Here is a 20,614-nt window from a genome sequence, read left to right on the forward strand (position 1 = left end):
AAATAGCCTGAAGGTACAAATGAGTAAATATGACATATGCACTGGCAGAGACCATGTAGTTATAAACGCGAAAAACCAAAGACGCCAACAGCAAAAGTAATTTGGATTATATAAAGCAGCAGATAATTCGACAATTCTGCCAAAGTGTTGACGTTAAAAGAAAATACTGCGGAATAAAACTGAAGCTGTATTGTTGGCAATTGAGGAAGCAGGGGATGTATTTTGTAAGGTCTCATTTATCGATTCGTTATTTGCCCTTCTATCATTGGTTAGTACCACTTGTGGCATCAGGGCTGGAGAGTAACAGACAACGTCTGTAGTCGGCTCCGGTATGAAAACGAGGCAGAGCCATGACGCGAAAGAATGAATCGGAAAAAGAATTGTTGATACGGCTCAAAAGCAATGTACTATACTTTACGTGTGTTGATCTAGCTCATCTCTTTCTCTCTCTCCAAGTATATGCAGAAAAAAATATCGCCGTATGTCTTTACACTGCTGCGGCCGTGCCAAGAATGTTTAAATATGGAGAAGTGGAGGACAAACCGAAACTTTCGCAGAATTTCTTCAAGGTAAAGTAAATATCCGCACAAGGGCGCGGACGGCTTTACGGTGTCCGCGTTCTTGTTCGCGTCGCAGCACTTATTTCCGCTAAAATCATCAGGGTTCCGGTGCGTCACACGTAATCTGTGCAGTCGAGGGGCAAAGCTGGTGACCCCCTCATTTATGGATGCGTGTTTGGAGGGACCTATTAGGGTAGGTGACCTCCAGGCGAATCTCACGCAAATAAACTGCATCTGTGAATAAATTTATGTAAAATATTGTCTAATTGCATACATAATTCAGGCAGTGTTGCCATGGTCACGACGTGTGACGATCTGCACGGCGTGGGACAGCTTGGCGCCAGTCAAACCAGAGTTTGCGTTTCCAGTTCCCTGAGCAACCCTGAGCGGCAAACTTGAAGATGTCCGCTGTTTTCCGCTCTGTAAAAGACGTTTTTTCGTTCCGATTACGAACTGCTTTATCCAGTTTCGTGGCTTTCAATGCTAGCTTTATCAGTCTTAGGTCTCGATTTCATGTGATTGGTGATTACACTTCATTTTCGCGTTTTTTGCTGTTATTGCTGCTGCGGACGACACCACGAAACCTTGGCCTCCGTTAGGTGTGCAAAAATTTTTTTTCTTCTCCCACTACTGTTAAGGTTAATAGCGCGCATGATGATAACTTTATCGCAGTTTCCCCTCTTTTGTTTTTGTCAGCCTTTTTGCGGCGCCTTGGAATCATACTTTTGTCACGAGCACTTAGGTATTCTCACGCACCGAACATTACGCTATTATATCGATAATTTTATTCATTCGTTGAAATGCCTGTGTGATATAGGCGCCCGTCTTGCACAAAAGTTGCATTTAGTAGCCTATACTTCTTTTTAAGCAAAGTCTTATGGCTCAAGAGTAGACCAGAACGCATTCGTTTTTCTCTGGCTGGGCGGTTTCGGGTAGAAATTTCGGGTAGTCAGTGTAGGTTCATCTTAAGAAACGGCGCGAACGACGGGACAAGAACGACAAGACGAGCGCTCGTCTTGTTGTCTTCCTTGCCCAGTTCTTTGCACTGCTTCTTAAGGTGAATCTTATGGCTCTTTGCATTTCTTGGTGTTCAGCATGGGCACGAACTAGAACGCTGATCACAGTGTATCATATGAATGATCTTTCATGAGATTCGAGCTCGAGTAAGTTAGCAGTTCTAGCAATTTAATTACGCGGTCCGCATCAGCTATTTTTAGTCAGGGTACAGCAGGTAACACAGCTAAAATATCGGCGTCTTTATTTGCCTACAAGAAGCCAGTCAGGCCTGCATCGCAGCCGTGTTTTGCGAGGCTTGTCTTCGGATCGCAGTTCTTCGGGCGTATATGAGCACAGCCGGCACGGCCGCATGCGCCATCATTTACGCGACCACGCACTACATTGGCTCAGCAGGCGACACTCCAGACGAGGAGAACTGAAGGTTACCGTCGCGAACCTCAGCCATTTTAGCAGTGATAGAAGGAAACTGCGACTTCCAACATCATTTGCAGTCTTGGTCATGATCCGGACAGACGGCTTTCTACAGCGCAACCAGGAACGCTTTCCTTCAGTTTCAAGTGGCTTTCCTTTCTGGTGCTGGTTTTAAGTCTCGGTTTCGTGAGTGCGAGCGTACAACTGAAACAAGAACCAAGAGCTCCTGTAAACGGGCCGAGTTGCACTGGCATCCTTCCTGCAGGACGGCCCTCACCGTCAGTGCCTGTGCGAACCAGCCCGCAGGTCGGCGCGCCGTCGGAGCCGGGTCCCGCCCAGTGCCCGCAGCGTCAGTTCCTCGATCACGGGACGGCAGGCGACAGACGGCGTCTCCGCAGCCGCTGCCCGAAAGTGGCACATCGCGATGGCAGCTGCAGCCTCGCCTACACAGCGCAGTATTTAAAGCGCACGCATGCACCCAGTGAAGCTCGGAGAGCGGCATTCGTCTACGCCGCTAACGGCGGAGAGTTTCCGCTCGAAACCGTGCGTGAATAGAAAGGGCGCGCATTATTTCCTTTGGCAGTTTCCCTACTCGGATCCGGGGCGACGCGTGTCGATAAGCGGGAGGAGGCCGCATGGTTACGGCGATATTTACGTCCGGCGCCAGTTTCATTTGGAAACTCGCAGCCTGACACCTTGGGGCTTGGGACAACGTGTGCAATGAACACAGGCTTCGTCACACTGCACGCAAACACTCGTCGAGCACCATTTCGCTGCTCCTGTCAGCGAAGCATTGGCAGCTATATACTATATGACCTGCAGTAGAATGCGTATAATGCTTGCTGTGGGTTCAGTTTGTCCTCGAGGAATTCAACATTTGTTTCCTCAAGCCTGTTTGCTTCCTCGGGCACGCAGAGCCTGCTCGAAGTGTGCCATGCGTACTTAGGTTAAGATCGACGAACATTCTACACAAGCATTACTACCCCATCAGTAACCCTGCTGCACTCCCTCGGGCTTTACTTCCTACCGGCTTTGGAGCTACGGTTCCATATTTCTTTCGCCTAAAATCACTCGTATTTCCTGGGTACCCACGTTTTGCCTGATAACTCTTAACTTAATTGTGATATAATCCTAATTCGCTACTTGCAGTCTCCACAGTTTTTTTTTTTTTTCAGCGAGAGCTCTTCCTGTGTTGCTTCTGATGCCAACGCGTACACCCACTCACACCGATCACGTGACCTCCACCACCCCTTCTTCTTCTTCTTCACCCCAGATGTATGGCACATACCCCAGGTATATTGCACCACCCCTGCATGCTACTCTTCGTCGTCTTTGGGGGGGGGGGGGGGCGCTCACCAGTGATCACATGGCCACCTCCTGCCCTCGCGCTTCGTGCAACCTTTGACATCATTGGGTGCGACGCGCAGTCGTAAGACGCCGTCAAACACTTCGAAACGTATCTCGGGCTCTGCACGTAGCCGAAAGGTGAGAGCCCGCAGACATGCGGCGGGTTTCATTCAATTGAAGAGAATTCGGTAAGGACGCTGCCCGAAAACACCCGCGCGCATTTAGTGGACAAAAATTGACAATGCGTGATGCTGCGTAGCTCGAGGCACGAACGCCCTCGCTCTGCCGAAGCCACAGAGGGTGCGCGTCTACGTAGGCGTTACGAGTAGTTTTAGGAAAGGCACGGTAGCAGTCTCGCAGTCGGTGGACACCTGGTCCGCACCGGGAAAGAAGGAATTGAGGAAGGGCTGTAAGGAGCAGAGATAAAAGCAGGAGTTTTACTCTAGCTGTCGTTCGATGGAGCGCGGCATACTGTCCGGACCCCGTAGAGTATCTGTTACGGGTCCAATTGGACTTATTTTTGGAAATGTGGCGGCAAGTTTGAAGGTTGCTTCACTTCCGCCACCGGTTGGCCCGGTATTGCACTGCCTCCGGGATCGGCCTTGTCTTTAGCGCGTCTTTACTATCCTGTCTTTATATCCCATCTTTCAACTCTCCTAATATCTGCACGTGGTAGCGATTGTGGCTCGGCTTGAGCCAATGAGCAGGCCTGTGCATTTTCCTTTTCTTTCTTCCTGGCAACTACAGACGACAGACGACAGCTGTCGTTGAGTTCGCGATTCACGTAACAAGCGTAGACGCTGTAGAATTTTCTTTTCTTCTTGTACATTTCATAGGTACTTCATCCAAACACAGAAAACACCGTAAAGTACCAAAGATCACTTGTTGGATGTCACACGACTGACATTAATGCAGTTTATCGCTTTGAGTACGCGGTCACGTACACGACCGTGAGGCCGGCACAATGATAATACGACAGTGTCAGCTAATTCATGTCTAGAAAACAAGGAGAGATTTACACAACGTGGTATTAATTTCATCGCTAAGTACGCTCTAAAAGAAAAAAAGGAAATAATTAATCCTCATTTTTTATATGTATGCGGAATTCACTGTACACCGTGGGTCGCAAGGGGACAGCCCCAGATGGGGGTTCTCTCTTATCAAGCGCAAATACTTCCTCATAAATGAGATGCGATATTTTACTACATTTTTCATTGTGCAGTATTGTTGTTCGTCCGCGGTCAAGCCTTCTAAATATTTCGCCATTGCGCAGACTTGTTCACGGGTAGTGGGACAGGCTAGTAAATAAGCCGGCACATTCTCACAAAGAAATTTACAAACACAACGCCTACGACATAACCAATGCGTTAAGCTACTTGCTGCTATGTATGTGTCTTGTGAACTTTTGTGCTCTTTTGCTCCTGCTCCACTCCTTTATATTTAATGCCGGGCACCAGCGGTATAATTAGTTTTAAAATGAACATGCAGTGTCAAAATCCTAATTACGTAATTTTCTCACAAGCGTTCATCAAACCACTTTACCTCTGCCTTCGCGGAATCGCTTCAAATCAACATAAAATGCCTGCTCTACCTGATCTGCTTCACTGCGAAAACAAAAAATAAAGAAATTGAACGAGTAGGTACCAAAGGTTCTGCTACTCTGACTACAAAAACGATAATCAAGATTCAAATGACCCGACAGCTTCTACGCGGTAAATGCTTTGTAGCTAGAAGTCAAGACAGCATGTAACACAGAGAGTGGCTCCTAAACTTCAGGCTACATTACTTATGTGCGCTGTTCTAAACTAAAAAAAAATCGCATGGTGATTTGTTGTCAATTCTCAGGCGTTGTGCATCTCTGCATAGTAAAGTTTTACGGGTGCCAGTGCCTGAATAAAATTTAATTACTAATGAAATCAGTCCCGCGGCAGTAAATTCAATGAAACTTCAAGAGTGCGGCAAAAGCGTTAGCCAAACGTTCTTGTTCGGTATCCCGCACATGGCCTTCGGTAGGGCAACGTTCTCGGTGCCGTCTTAAGACACCTTAAGAAAATTGAAAATTTGTTTTTGAGGAAAGGAAATGACGCAGTAACTGTCTCACATGTATCAATAAACACCCGAACCGCGCCGTAAGGGAAGGGATAGAGGAGGGAGTGAAAGCAGAAAGGAAGAGATGGGTGCCGTAGTGGAGGTGGTGGTGGTAGTGTTTTTTTTAAATTAAAATAATAGTAAAAAGGAAGGAAAAGATTTTTGCTAGCCCCGGGAGTCGTTGTACTGTCCGGACCCCGTAGAGTATCTGTTACGGGTCCAATTGGACTTATTTTTGGAAATGTGGCGGAAAGTTTGAAGGTTGCTTCACTTCCGCCACCGGTTGGCCCGGTATTGCACTGCCTCCGGGATCGGCCTTGTCTTTAGCGCGTCTTTACTATCCTGTCTTTCTATCCCATCTTTCAACTCTCCTACTATATGCACGTGGCAGCGATTGTGGCTCGGCTTGAGCCAGTGAGCAGGCCTGTGCATTTTCATTTTCTTTTCTTGGCAACAACAACAGCATCTGCCATCGATACTGAAGCACCTGAGCTGGGGCAGCGGAAATAAAGGATAGCAGGCAGAATGGAGAAATGAAATGAAAGAGGTGAGGGGACAGGAAGAGAGGATAGGGGGAGAAGTAATATGCACAAACTATTGACACAATAAGAAATGTGTCCAGGTTGTGCGCGTGATTAGTTCATTTTAGAGGAATTAAATCACACATGCGCACAGCACTGTGTTGGCTACAACTGTAGTGGGGCGTCCAGTTATTAATCGCTCAAGGTAGAACTCGCGCGTTCGTGGAGGGCTCCGGAATAATTGCGACCACCTGGGGATAAGTAAAATTGAAAATTTGTTTTTGAGGAAAGGAAATGACGCAGTAACTGTCTCACATGTATCGGTAAACACCCGAACCGCGCCGTAAGGGAAGGAATAAATAATAATAATAATAATAATAATAATAATAATAATAATAATAATAATAATAATAATAATAATAATAATAATAATAATAATAATAATTGGTTTTTTGGGGAAAGGAAATGGCGCAGTATCTGTCTCATATATCGTTGGACACCTGAACCGCGCCGTAAGGGAAGGGATAAGAGAGGGAGTGAAAGAAGAAAGGAAGAATTAGGTACCGTAGTGGAGGGCTCCGGAATAATTTCGACCACCTGGGGATCTTTAACGTGCACTGACATCGCACAGCACACGGGCGCCATAGCGTTTTTCCTCCATAAAAACGCAGCCGCCGCGGTCGGGTTCGAACCCGGGATAAAGGAGGGAGTAAAAGCAGTAAGGAAGAGAGGGGTGCCGTAGTGGTGGACTCTGGAATAATTTCGATGACCTGGGGATAAGTAAAATTGAAAGTTTGTTTTTGAGGAAAGGAAATGACGCAGTAACTGTCTCACATGTATCGGTAAACACCCGAACCGCGCCGTAAGGGAAGGGATAGAGGAGGGAGTGAAAGCAGAAAGGATGAGAGGGGTGCCCTAGTGGAGGACTCCGGAATAATTTCGACCACGTGGGGATCTAACGTGCACTGACATCGCACAGCACACGGGCGCATTTTTGCGTTTCGCCTCCGTCGAAATGCGGCCGACCGCCGCCGCGGTCGGGTCCGAACCCGGGTACTCTGACTCAGTAGAAGAGCGCTTTAACCACTGAGCGACCGCGGAGGGTCGCACCTTAAGTGCTAAGATGCTGTTCGGAACAGCTACGCCTGCCGACGAAGCTGCGCGGCCTGCACCCTTTCAGCTGCACCGGCCACTGCCTGCACTTCCAAGCCCTGATCTTAAAGCGTACAGCCGCTAGAAAAAGTTTACGGGATGTGGGTGTGCGGAGCAAAATTAATTTCTATGCACCGACGAAAGTAAATCGCCTAAAACGTCTGCAGGTATGAGGGCTCAGTCCACTGGTATCAACACGAGACAACTGGAAGCGCTACAATAAATTTTGTCTCCCGGAAACACATATCGCGTAAACTTAATTGCTGCTGACTGTTCAGTTGACTTTCCCATAGTCGGCCTCTTGCGCTATCCGTACTCTCCTCTCTCACCGCTCTGTCCTTTCCACCTCTTTTGAACATTTTGCTGTTTCCGTTACTACGTGTTTCCCCTTCGCAATGAACTGTTCTCTCCACCTCTTTTGGCGGGCATGATTCCGGATGCGTCTTTGTGCCACTTTCGAGCAAATGGCGAACCGGAAGATGGGAGCCAAATGCGGACGCCCTCAGAAGTTGTTTAGCGGATGCTGTAAGTCATCGGCAGTTGTCTCACGCCTTGCAGACGACCGCGGCACTCTGCGGCGTCTCATATTGAGCGCACTTGCTCCCTGCAGCGGCAACACACGTAGCATATCAGGAATATACCAGCGTTGGCATCACAGACGAGCGTTATCGGTAACAATCATTTGTTCCCGCAATAGATAATATCGAGGCCCACCAAGTGGGACAGCTTGAGGAGGAGTGGTTAGAATACGCTTCCGCCTTTCGGCGAGGCTGGATAGGATCGCGGCACACCCAAACACTCCATACGCAACCGTATACGTCTGTCACGCCCCAATAGTGCACGAAGCCATTAATTCACGTTTATTTCACCGGATGTTGCAAGTCAGCTCGGAGATTTAAATTTGGACACACACACACACACACACACACACACACACACACACACACACACACACACACACACACACACACACACACACACACACACACACACACACACACACACACACACACACACACACACACACACACACACACACACACACACACACACACACACACACACACACACACACACACACACACACACACACACACACACACACACACACACACACACACACACACACACACACACACACACACACACACACACACACACACACACACACACACACACACACACACACACACACACACACACACACACACACACACACACACACACACACACACACACACACACACACACACACACACACACACACACACACACACACACACACACACAAAAGCCATAAAAGCAATACCTTTCCTTAGAAGCCAATGATACGATTGAACAGTTCCCTTATAAAAATGGTCTATAGACAGTCTATAGACTCTGTTGCCTTTCTATAGATATTTCTTTTTGTCTATTCATAGTCTATAGACTCTCTATAGACAAAAGTCTATTTATAGTGTATCCCCATAAATCTATAGATTGTCTATAGACTATAGAATTTGTATTGACTATAAACTATTCATTAAGAATTGTCTATAGAAAGTCTATACACTTTATAAACAGAAGTGGATGGACAGTCTATAGACTGTATAAAAAATTGTAGGGAATGAACTAAAACCAAAATTGAAAGATCGAGACGGATTGCGCTTTACAGCAGCACAGTTGTATAAAACACTCCTAAAAAAATGTCATAACCGATTAATGAATGTTTTTTTTTCACGTGTTGAGATGAATTTCTAGGCGGAAGTAAACCCAAAAACTTTTACGTGCAGTTTATCATCAGAGACGGGCACTCAGGAAGTTACAATGGTCATCAATAAGCGGTACGAAATCGCGGCCGTGGGCCGATATAGACAATGCGGGTATCCTTATACAGGTCTATTTATTCCCAGCATGACGCTGGTTTCCACAGTATGCCGCGAAACCCAACCTTGAATCAGCCTTACTTACGCACACTCCGACGCCAATTTTCAGGGCAATTCATCCACGCGCTGCTTCATTAATGAACACAAATATGCAGTAACTCGATTTGTGGCTGCTACGGCGAAAAAATTAGAAACGTGCAGAGTACTTTCTGCGACACCGCATTGCATGGTGTTTTATCATTTGCTTGCAGATTTTGTGCTGAGAATATAAACGCATCAAGCTGTAAGCTTCTATCGGACTAAGGTTTTAAGAAACTGCAACACTGCGCGACAGTAAATGATTTGTTGATGCGCTCATTTTATCTAAATTGGCCTAGTTTATTATTGCGACATATTGGGCGGCGTGACAGCACAAATGCAACGAGCGGCACTCACACAAAGCCGCTTCTGTGTGAACGTCTTTAATGGTGCCCACTGTCTTTGTGCTGTTCCGCATACATATGAGTGTAGTAGCGCAAAAGACACGAAGGACGAAGAAACGAGACACACACCACAGGCGCGTGTCTCGGTTCTTCGTCCTTCGTGCTTTTTACGCTACACTCTAATGTCATGGATTACCGACTTGCACACGTATCCACCCTGTTCCACAGCTCCGCATGTCGAATCGCTAGTCCAAGCACCTGTTCTTAGTCTGTTAAAAATTTCTCCGTTCATGAATATTGCCAACAGTCTATCGGTGGATGTACGTTAACGTCCTCGGGTCTAAAGTTTTTGGGCATCAGAAGAAAGCAATGCAGGCGCAGTTTTAGAAAAGGTATCTTACATCCCGACGTTTTCTCTTTTTTTCAAGCTCTTGGGCGCACTATAGTACGGTTTAAGAGATTGAGGCCTTTCGCGGGCTGGTACCGGCTGCGGTACCACTCGGCAGAATGAACTATAGTAAGAGGGTAATTACTCATTAGCATCCACCCAAGCGCAGCCATACGGCTACGGCTTCCCCTAAACATTAAACCGACACAGCTTCCACTTCGAGTTCTTGATCAATTCCCCGCCATATGCTACCCGTCTCGGTTAGCTCAGTTGGTAGAGCGACTGCCACGGTGAAGCGGCCGTCCCGGGTTCGAGCCCCGCACCAGGACGAATTTTTCTTCAACTACGAAGTTTCTGTTGAAGCTGTACAGTTTTCCTTTCTAGCCATATATGGCTGCGTTTGGGTGGTACTTCCTTATTGCAAATCTACTCCACCTTGGGGGTTCACTTAAACTTTCTATTAAATAGCGTGCGCTTACAGGACGAACACAGAAAACTTGGAGACAGAGGAAAGAAGCGCTTCTTTCGCTTCATGCGCTCCTTTCCTCTGTCTCCAAGTTTCCTGTTTTAGTCCTGTTAGCGCACGCTATTTAATACAAATGTACCAACTAGCACGTCAGAAAGTTCTACTACACCGTAAACTTTAGACTAACAGAATGAACTGGGGTGACGTTGGAACATGGGCTGAATTCTGGCGTTCAATTTTGATTTCTTTCGTGTTGTTCTTAATTTGCAGCCTCCAGAAGTTTCTGCTATCAGTATTTACTTTGCATGAAATGCTCCTTTACTCCGCTGTGAGCGGCTCCTGTGCTGATGCCTGAAAAGCTATATCGCAGTTTTTCTCACAGTCTTAGAACTCCAGCCGTCATATCGCTCACCAGGTTCATGTAGTTCATGCAACAAATAAAAGCCACACTCTGGTGTGGTCAAATCGGAAAGCGATGCGTCGACCACCCTCGGCTCATAAAGCGGCACTTGTCGGTGGAATCATGAGTCGTTCAGCGTAAGCACTTGAGGAAAAAAAAGATAATCATGATGGCGGAGTGCTGATTAAGAAGACGGAAAGTACATACCCAATCTCAATGAGAAATTCGCGATGGCTAAAAGCGCGCAGTAGACAACTTCAAAAGATGACTCCCTGAAGGTCCCACTCATTTAATGTTCTTGCTTTGCATCCTGATACATTATCCTTTTCTTGTTTTTCGATTTAAATTATGTCCCCATGCGGTCCCTGAGACGTAGCACGACTTTCGCATCCAACTATGCAGGCGTCTCAGATGATAGAATAAGCAATGAAAGCTGCTCAACTACGCTAATCGACAACAGACTGGGTGCTGTACTCTTATTAGAGCGAGACGAGAGCTAAAACGAAGCCGTTAGTTGCAGCTCCTTGCGATACGCACGCATTTTTTTTTCTTTTTCTTAGGGCCGCATTCGCTGCTTGGAGGTTCAATTATTGTTGCCGTGACTAAAAGACTGGATCCTCGTAAAACGTTCCCTTCTGTCGCGCTCGTTGTGAAACAGCAAAATTCTGTGGATTCCTGTCTTCCCTTGCTGCTTAACAATATGTAGTGAACGGTTTAACACCAAGAACTTTCCTTCGCTGAGGCCCGGCGAAGGAAGCCCTTGTAAGTAAAAGAACAAAAAATAACTATTTGCTTCGTGCTTTGGAGTGCTCAAGAAAAAGTAGGAACGTATTTTGTTCTAGATTAGACCAACGAACCAGCTTCAGCAGCAAATACACTTTTGACTACATTTCTGGTTTACTGTAAAAGGAATAACTGCGATAACTGCGCTTGAAATATGACAGAGAAAAAAGAAACGGAATGCACATATGCTGCGTGTTACTCACACCTGTTTTTCTTCATCAGAAACGAACGATGACGAAACAAAACTGCCAAAGTAATTGTTTGGGCGCAAGGTGTACTGAATAATGAAAGGGTTAGCTTCGTCCCACAACTGCATTGATCGTTAATACGTCTAGCAAATTGGGATGGGGACGGCGAAACGTTCGGGGGGCCATTGAGGCAGTAAGTGAAAAAAAAAAAAAAACGTGCTGGGCTGGATGAAACACCTGATACCTTATTATACTGCAAAGTGTTCATCCAAGAGAAAGACATGCTTACTGTCCGCTTGTAAAGTCCTCCGTGTCGAAGGAATAAGCAAACTTAGGTGCTATAAGGAGCAAACTCGCTTCAGAAAACAACAGCAGGGCGGCATATGCAGCCTATAACCTATCAGTTCTTTCACCGAGTTTGAGTTGGCGAAAATGGCACGAAAGGTACACAAGAGAGCCTTGGGGATAAGGACTCTGCTGCGCTGATTTCGTGTCCCCCTCCCACACCTTTCTTTTTTTTCCCCTCAGGGTATTTTCGTGCCCTCTGCACAGTCACTCGCATCCTTTTTCCCAGCATCACAGAACCACTTCGTTCCCTTGGATCAGACCGGCTTTCTCGCACGAGAAAAGCAGACACATTTCCCGTAGCGGTACGCGGCGCATCCGAGGGCGGCAAAGACACGTGCGGTCTCACTCACACGTAGTGCCTGCATCCTGCCAGTGAGCAGAGGCGAGCTCGGCGGGGCTCGCCGGATGCGGTTGGCTCAGAGGCCGGCTCTCGCAGTCGCACTCGGGCTGCTGGTCTCGCGACCCGTATGCTGTGGCGGGGTGTACTCCAGTCGTGGGCGCGGGTGGGCGGAGGGAGCTGCACCTGCCACCTGGGTGGCGGACAGCGCGAACGTGCGACCACAATGCGCGCGCGCGCGGGCAGCAAAGTCTAGTGGTTCGGAAGACATGAGCGTTATATACCAGGCCAACGCCCTTCGCCTCCGCCGGCCAGTGCGAATGCAAACCGTCGCTTATTAGGGCTGAAAGCGAGAGGGAAGAGGCGAGACAAAAAAAAAAAAAAAGCAGAGCACGCAGATATTATTAAAGGCTGCGCCTCGTCTCCGCGCCAGGCGTCGTGCGACTCGGCACAAAGGGGCTGCCGTTAAACGAGGAACCCAGAGATCGGATGAGGAAGGGTGCCAAAGCCCGAGAAGAGAGGGGACGCCGGCGCTCTGTCCGGCCAGGAGGAAAGGGCGGCGCTCCTGGCGTCTCCCTCCCGGAAGCCTGACACTCTCATTTGCTTCTTCCCGCGGCCGCCGCCTCCACGGACGAAGATCGCTCCCCGATTAGATGTCGCGACGAGCGTCGCTATCGTCGGATCGGTCGCATCCGCCGCATCACCGAACGCCGCGCGTGCATGGGAATACGATGTCTCGGTTACGATGCGGCCAGCTTCGTAGAAGGGTCCGGTCCACTCGGTTGCATCAGCTGAGCACGCGTAAGCTTCGAATAATAGTTGGCCGTCGCTGATCGCGTGCTGGGCCGATCGGTTGCCGGACTGGTCTGCGTGGCGCCATGGCAACGCGAATAGACGCTTCGCACGAACGTCAGCAATCGTTCGCCGGCTTTCGATGTAGCAGCAAGCGCCAGCTTTGCAAATGCGCGACGTTCAGGACGGTCCTGCGCTTTCCATTCCGGTTTTTAAACAAAATCTTACTTTCTTGACAGCGAAGAGCATGAAATTCACCTGCGCCCTATTCTCACAAGTCTGCCGCGAAACTTGCTTCTAAACGTCAATTTGAAGACTGGCTACAAAAACGGTGCGCCAAAACCGTTCTCTGGAAGCTATTCCAGTGCCGTCGGCCGTCAGCGCGCAGTTTGGCCATTTTCATTCACATCAGAAAGCACGCAGTGACCACCAGGGTCGGTCAGCGGCTGTGGCGTTTGTCCTGTAGAGAACGCGCTCACTGTTTCGATGCTTAACTGGGGCGGCCGCCTTTCGACACAGACGTAACGCATAAAAAACACACGACTGCACAGGCCACTCCCTGGTCCACCTGCATAGCATCCTCATCGGGCAGCAGTCCAACGCGGGAGTTTTCGATTACGGCAGCCAACGCCGTATATGCCGAAAAAGAACCCTACGCAGGTGTCTCGCACACACAAAAAAAGAAAGCGAAACATAGGGCGTGCTCCGCGTTGCTATATTCATCCCCTTTTTTGAGGTCATCTGAATGTGATGAGGTCATTACCGGCATACAGGAGCCCGGGCATGCGTAGATACCATTCATGTGCTTGCCGCTTGGTCGGACTTTTTCTGCACGAGTCCGACCTTGATCGCATATAGCCGATACCGCACCTCCCGGGCCAATATCGCTCGCGGCGTTGCATTAACGCGCTTCCCGGGGCGCAGAGTCGCGCAAGTCAACCGCCGCACCACGAAGGTTGTGCTTCCGCCGCGCTTCACGGGCACGCGCTGAATTCAAAAATATTTCCACCTGTCCTCAGCGCCAGATTTTGCTTTGCGATCATGTACCATCCTGAGCAGTGCAGTCCAGCAATGCATTCTGAAAGCACGCTTATCGATGGCAAATCAGCGGTCCTGATTAAATCAACGTACAGTAATATACAGCAGGTGCAGTGACGTCGTCTCTAGTTCATCTCTTTTATCTGCAATTGCAGTGACGTCGTCTCTAGTTCATCTCTTTTATCTGCAATTCCTTAGGAACCAAACTTAACATGTCGTAGCGCTCTGGTTCATGTATAGTTTCACAGAAGCCACGCGCAAGCTATTGCTGCACTGAAGAATCTCAATACAGCACAGTTTTCGGAGGCTGTTTGCGGCCGTGAGCTTCATGCGCTTTTTCGTTTATGACCAGATTAGTGTATTCCCAAAACTGTCGATATTTACGACTTATAGCCTATGTATATCGTACAAGACAACTAGAAATGCACCGCAAGTGTTCGGATTAAACGTGAGGGTGGCTGTAGAGGTTGTATACCAACTGAATGTGTACAAGCGATCTGTGTGGAAACAAGTGTCTGTTGTTAGAGCTTTTATTAATTGGAATCACGTACCCTGCACTTCAGCATTCATTAGCGGCTCCTAAAAGAGAAGTTGCTAACTTTTTGTAACTTATTGAATTACCAGTGTGAAAATGAGCGCTGAGAGATGCCCAAATATGGGTTCTGACAAACCAGAATTTTCTCTGCTATTCGTTTCAATTAAAAGGAATTCAACGGATACAATTGGACATTTTGTTCTCGTTCCGCGATTGCAGTAGTCTCGTGGGAAAAAGAAAGATTAGCTTTTTATTTTCAATATGCCAAAGTTTACACCGGGGCATGCACCAGTGATTGGCTTCGCGGATTATATTCTAACACCCGCGCTTTGTCACCATCCACTGTGCCTCAGCTACCGAATTCCGGCCGCAGCGGCCGCATTTCGATGGAGGCAAAGTACAGAAGCGTCCATGTGTCGTGCTATGTCAGTGCCAGGTGGTCAAAAATAATCGGATGTCCCTCACTACGGTGTCTCCATGTGCACCTCCGGAATGTTAGGATCCATCATACGTGTGATGGCATACGGTATACCGTATGCCACCATCGTCAGCTCCAGTCTGAATACACGAGCACTTCTTTCTCTTTTTCCATTCCGCCTCCGCCGACGTGCATGCGCCCCGGTCGGGAAGCGAGCCCTCGGTCGCATGCACAGCCCCTGAGCGCTGACCCTGACCTCCATGCAGCGACCGCAGCTTATGCATGTGCAACGCCTTCAGCGCGTACCGCAAAGGAAAATGGTCCGCCTTTTCCCTCGCATGTTTTCCCAGACGCGGAGTTCTTCCGCTTGTGTTGGCGTCGTCAGCAGTATTAAAAATTTGTTTGGTTTCTTGAGTAACATACTACGGCAGAAACCGGCAGCCGCGTTCTAATCAAGATGATTCATTACGCTTACCCCCGATATCTCTTTGAGTGCAGTAATGATAACTTAAGGTTGCTGAGTTGAATGCAAGCAGGATTCAGCGAGAGCTAATGCCGTTCCAGTGTCGTCTTTGACGACTTTCGTGTAATTTGAACTGATGCTTATTTCTTGGTCACATAAAGATTTTTTTTTATTTACGCGACGCCGTCGATATAAGTACTATGATGCACTGCAACAGTAGAATCCTTTCTATTGTCAGCGTCACTAGTCCATTCATCATTTTGCGATTCGTTGCTCAATTCCGTTACGCCAGCGTCGACCGCAGACAAAGTTTCAACCAGGTCACTTTTCTTAAAGCGCGCGCAGCTGTTGCCACAGCAATTGAGTTCCACGCTTCGCTTACCCACTCGTCCGCCTCGCTCGGTGGCGGCGGCCCTGGCGCACCGCGGGGACATGCTGAGCCCGGCCTTGTAGCTGGCTGAGTTAATGGCAGGATTTTAGAATACCCTCATAAATGTTTCAATGCCCAGCGTGGCGCACCGAAGAAAATATGGGTAAAAAGGACGACTGATTTTACAGTGGAAAACCGCATTGCCCTTCCAGATAATTAATTTTTAATCAACGCCTTGAGACTTGCTGCTGCCAGTCCCCAACAAACTGATGCCCTGACTTACCTAAAGCGCAGCACGGCGTTAATCTTGGCCTACGTTATTGAGAACATACGATAGAGGATTATTTTAGGGAAAAAAATAATAAAACAACCACCTTTTTTCTCTTCATTTTTCTTTCAGTATATATCTTTGTTGTAATTGATCGATTTTGTCCTTGTCTGCATAATTATCAAATCAAATGCTCGTAACACCGGCGCTCCAGTTCCTGTAGCCACATATTGACGTTAAAACGCCGACGGTTGAGAGCTGACAGCGTGGAGTCCGCATGCAGCCGCCCGAACGAAGGGCCCCGAGCACGACACGCAGCGGCGCTTACAGTCCCGTCCCGCCTCTGTCGTACGATGCGCAGCTTGAGCTGATTGACATGCTGCGCTTGAAACGCAGATATCGTATCCCGGACCGAATTTTAGGGCTGGATGCTATCTCGTTGGCCCTTCGGATAGTCCCTCTGGGTCGTACCGTTCCAGCAGATTCGCCGTGCGGAAGGCCTCGTTCATTCAGCGATCGGCTAGCGCGCGGGTATGGCATTCAAACTAGCCGGAAAAAAACGGCACAGTTCTTCCTTCGGCCGGCTGGCTCGCGGCGCCGTCTGGTCCCCGTTCGGCTCAGTGCCGGACCTGCAAAGTCCCCCCACCCCTTCGGCCGCACGCGCGCCGGTCACCACGTGCGCAGCCTGCGAGGAGCAGCGATGCCTTTCTAGGTCGGGCCGTCGACCGCCACCATTGGGCGCGCGCACCACACCCGGCGGCAGATTGCCTGACCACGTTCATCAGCCGCCAGGCACCCGTGGCATTGGCGCTGCTATTGCGGGCGCTGCGAGCAACTGCAGGGACACGTGCCTCACCGGTCTCCGAGTGCACGCTGCCCTCTTCCGCGCAGCGCACGCCCTTCGCGGCGCTTTGCTTGGTCCCCGGAGCGCCGCTCGTCGGGTTACCAGCCTGAAATGAGCCGGGAGCGCCTTTCGGCGCAGCGGCCGACTCCGGATGAGTTCGCTCGAGCGCGCTGAGATTTCTTTGCGGCCGCTGGCGCGTTAATTACTCGCTGTAACGTTGCGAGTGAGGGATTTTGAATTGGCCGATTCAGAGATCAGTGGCCGTCCTAATCTCACTAAGCAGCAAACTCTTCATCGTTTATCCTCCGAACGCCCGCACGGCTACTTCTGCAAGACGCCAGACTGCATTTTGCCCCGTCCGTTGTTTATTTTTCCGATTACCAGCCGATTCAACATTTCGTGTACTGGAAACGCTATAATGATAGCACGCTCCTCACTTCTATACCGTTTTTCTCTTGCCTGCTGTGGGAAATTTCGTAAGGGTGGCGAGTTGCTGGCCGGCTTTTGCGCGCTCTGTGAACGCTGCAGCTGCTTCAAGTGTGAGAGCACGGCTAGTTTCACGCTTGCAAAGATGACAACTCGTCGAGGGAGCTACCCACAGATTACGCCAGACACACTCTTCGTGCTGTTTGGTATCGGGATGTAATTTGAAGCGCTCTAAGTTTGTAGGTCGAAGCGAGAGGCTGCGTAATTAGCATCCCTGAACAAAGCAGAGAAGGCAATGTATGTTTCGTTATGCACTTACGGATAGTTGATAGGGAAGGATACCGGCTGCCTTCCAGATGATCCGGTTTAAGGGATTTTTCAGTGTTTCTATAGTTGTTTCAAATGTGTGAACCTCCTTTCCGGCGCAGCATTGTTCCTAATTTAGCACGCAAGAATGCGGAAAGAGTGGACAAAATATTGAGCAATCCCCCCCTAACAGGCATCTGTTCAGTTGTTATGGGTACGTGTATTGTGTAGCGAGAAACATAGCTAGCAGGTGACTTTCAATCTCAACTCTCACCACCCCGCCGGGCTCCGGTGCACACGATGAATCCTTATTTAGTTCACTTCCTCCTAACCTGTGCAGCTCATCCATGATGGATTTATTTCGTCACTGCCGACAGTTGCTGCAAGGTGCCTGGAGCATCTCCTTTACTCGGCTTTATCCGAAGCGACACGTGGCAACAAGTTTTCGACGAGAGGTGGAATCGACGGTAAGCTCCTCCGGACCGATCTCACTACCGCCCAACCTTCGCATTGAACAAGGCGAGGCAAAGCAACTCGCGGACATGGTCCAATAGGCAGCGACTTAAGTTTGCGCTTACGATGGTCCACTGCCGTGGAACAGATCGCCCTTGCCGAGGCAGGAACTTTGCCACAGTGTCTCAATCGCTGCATGTGTGACCTAACCGTTGCACAAGGTAAATAAACAGGACGGCGGCTTTGTGAGAATTTTCGCTGAACCTTAAAAATGTCAGGCCATAACATCTGAAGAATCGGAGGCCCTTCATTTGAAAGCGCGTGTCAATTATAATGCCTGTCCTTTCTTTTTCTTTTACAGTGACCGCTCTGTGAGAGACACTTTGCGATGGAGTTCGTTGCTTGTGGCTAATTACTCTGACGCGGCGAGGCGTGGCGCTGGTAAGTAGAATGCCAGCCGTGCATCGAACTCACAACTGATGGGTCACAATTCGGGCGCCCTACATTCAACGCTGCCGGGGCACACGAGACATAAAAAAGCACCTTGTTAGTGATGGGTCATTTCACTGTTTTGGTGTCCGCCCACCTCGTTACAAGTTCGATTCATTTAGCACAACGTGTAGTGAATGCGCTCTCTGCGTACATACAAAGGCAAATGCTACGATGCCTTCACCTCATGTAATAAGAACTGTCGAGTGATTCACTCCCAAGAGCTGTTTTTAGTTGCACAGCGCCACCGGAGCTAATAGACTATGCAGTCGCCTAATCTCAGAGGAACCCGAGGTTGTCCTGCCCTGCGAAGCGGCAGCGGTGCGGTGTTGTGCGGCGTTAGCGTTCGTGCACTTGTGGAGATGCGGCGCCCTTTGCTTGCCTTTCAAAGGACACTAATTTACTCGAACTTGCGGCTGGTCGGTGAAACTGGTGCGGCGAGACGAAGGTATACACTAACTTCTACGGCGTCTTTCGAATGACGGGTCAGGAGAGCTGTCGCACCTTGTATGCATGTTCCGCCAAGGTGTCTCAGTTTTTATTTTTCTTGCGCGGTGTAAAACTGTTCAGATAAATTATAAACCATAGCTGTGTTTTCATGACTATGAGGAGCTATAAAAGAATGGTGATGATTGACGAGCTGAATGATCGACAGTGGGCAGCTCTAACGGGAGAGCTACTTGAAACAGCTGGGCCGGGGCTGTATGGACACAAACGAACTAGGCCGCCGCGGTGGCTGAGTGGTTATGGCGCTCGGCTGCCGGCCCGAAAGACGCGGGTTCGATCTCGGCCGCGGCGGTCGAATTTCGATGGAGGCGAAATTCCAAAGGGACGTGTACTGTGCGATGTCAGTGCACGTCAAAGAACCCCAGGTGGTCGAAATTTCCGAAGCCCTTCACTACAGCGTCTCTCATAGCCTGAGTCGCTTTGGGACGTTAAACCCCAATAAACCAAATGAAACACAAACTAACTAAGGCAGGACAATATTTTCCTTACAGTACCTTTATTATTGTGCTGCTCTATCCAATAACGCGTGCAGAGCTGCAAAATGGGTGTCGAACAGTGATGACAACCGACGCTGAGACATGTTGAAAAAGTGTGACTTCATGTGCAAGCCTGTGTACAACTATGCACACAGAGATGAGCAAAAACTTGGCAACTGCCCACAGCCGTCCTAGCTGGCCTGAACAATGACCAGGAGAGAGGACACCAAAAACAATCAGTAATTGAGGCCAACGTGTACTAGCACCTTCGCGACTGAAAGAAGCCCTCTCAGGAGGGCACCGGGGCATTGACGTCCGCCTCAAATCAAAACGTCAATGAAGGCCGTCAAGTATTGTACTCGGGATCGGACTGGTGTCAATTTTTGTCCACGCACAGCGGGACGGTCCTCCTAACTTCCACAGTATATGCCACTCTCTCCCACATATCAGCCACGCACGCAGCGGCAGCCAAGAAAAGGAGATGTCAGCAATAGCATACAGTGTGAACAGGAATGATATCCACGCACGGAAATGGAAAATTTCTAGAGGGTGAGCGACAGGATAGCCGGCTTAGGTACGACCTGGGCACACAGAGCACACGTTGTGAAGAAGCACTTTTCAGGTGACGCACCGAGTTAAGCGAATATAATTAAGTATATATAATTACTTAATTGTTACCTGAAACAAAACGAAAAGAACCGTCTGAAAAAAAAATGGCAGCCTATTTAGCATGGCTAGGCCAAATGCGAATTATTTGCGCGAGCACTTCGGTTTTCAGCTCGGTTTCGGTCCGAGGCTCGGTTTTCAAGGTGAAGCAGGCTTTAGACAAATATCGGCGAAATCGGACTTCAGCTCTACCTTAAGGGTAGCGTTGATGGTTTAATGCCCATGTATGCGGAGTTGGTCACTCTCTACTTCACATTCATAGGTCGCTGG

The 20,614-nt window shown here is 48.9% G+C and overlaps 1 protein-coding gene and 2 pseudogenes across 1 annotated transcript in view; 2 read left to right on the top strand and 1 right to left on the bottom strand.

The window, feature by feature from the left end:
• The window catches only part of LOC144114851 (uncharacterized), a 28,028-nt gene extending 15,502 nt beyond the window's left edge, over positions 1 to 12,526 (bottom strand). Inside the window, exon 1 of the mRNA XM_077648851.1 lies at positions 12,307 to 12,526. Coding sequence (XP_077504977.1) covers positions 12,307 to 12,321 — 15 coding nt within the window. The 5' untranslated portion in view covers positions 12,322 to 12,526. The remainder of the gene's footprint in view (positions 1 to 12,306) is intronic.
• Positions 3,804 to 3,945, top strand: LOC144116691 (U2 spliceosomal RNA; annotated as a pseudogene).
• LOC144116680 (U2 spliceosomal RNA) lies at positions 5,607 to 5,748 on the top strand (annotated as a pseudogene).
• Positions 12,527 to 20,614: the final 8,088 nt, after the last annotated feature.

This window comes from Amblyomma americanum, chromosome 1 (assembly GCF_052857255.1).
Source record: "Amblyomma americanum isolate KBUSLIRL-KWMA chromosome 1, ASM5285725v1, whole genome shotgun sequence".
Taxonomy (NCBI): domain Eukaryota; kingdom Metazoa; phylum Arthropoda; class Arachnida; order Ixodida; family Ixodidae; genus Amblyomma; species Amblyomma americanum.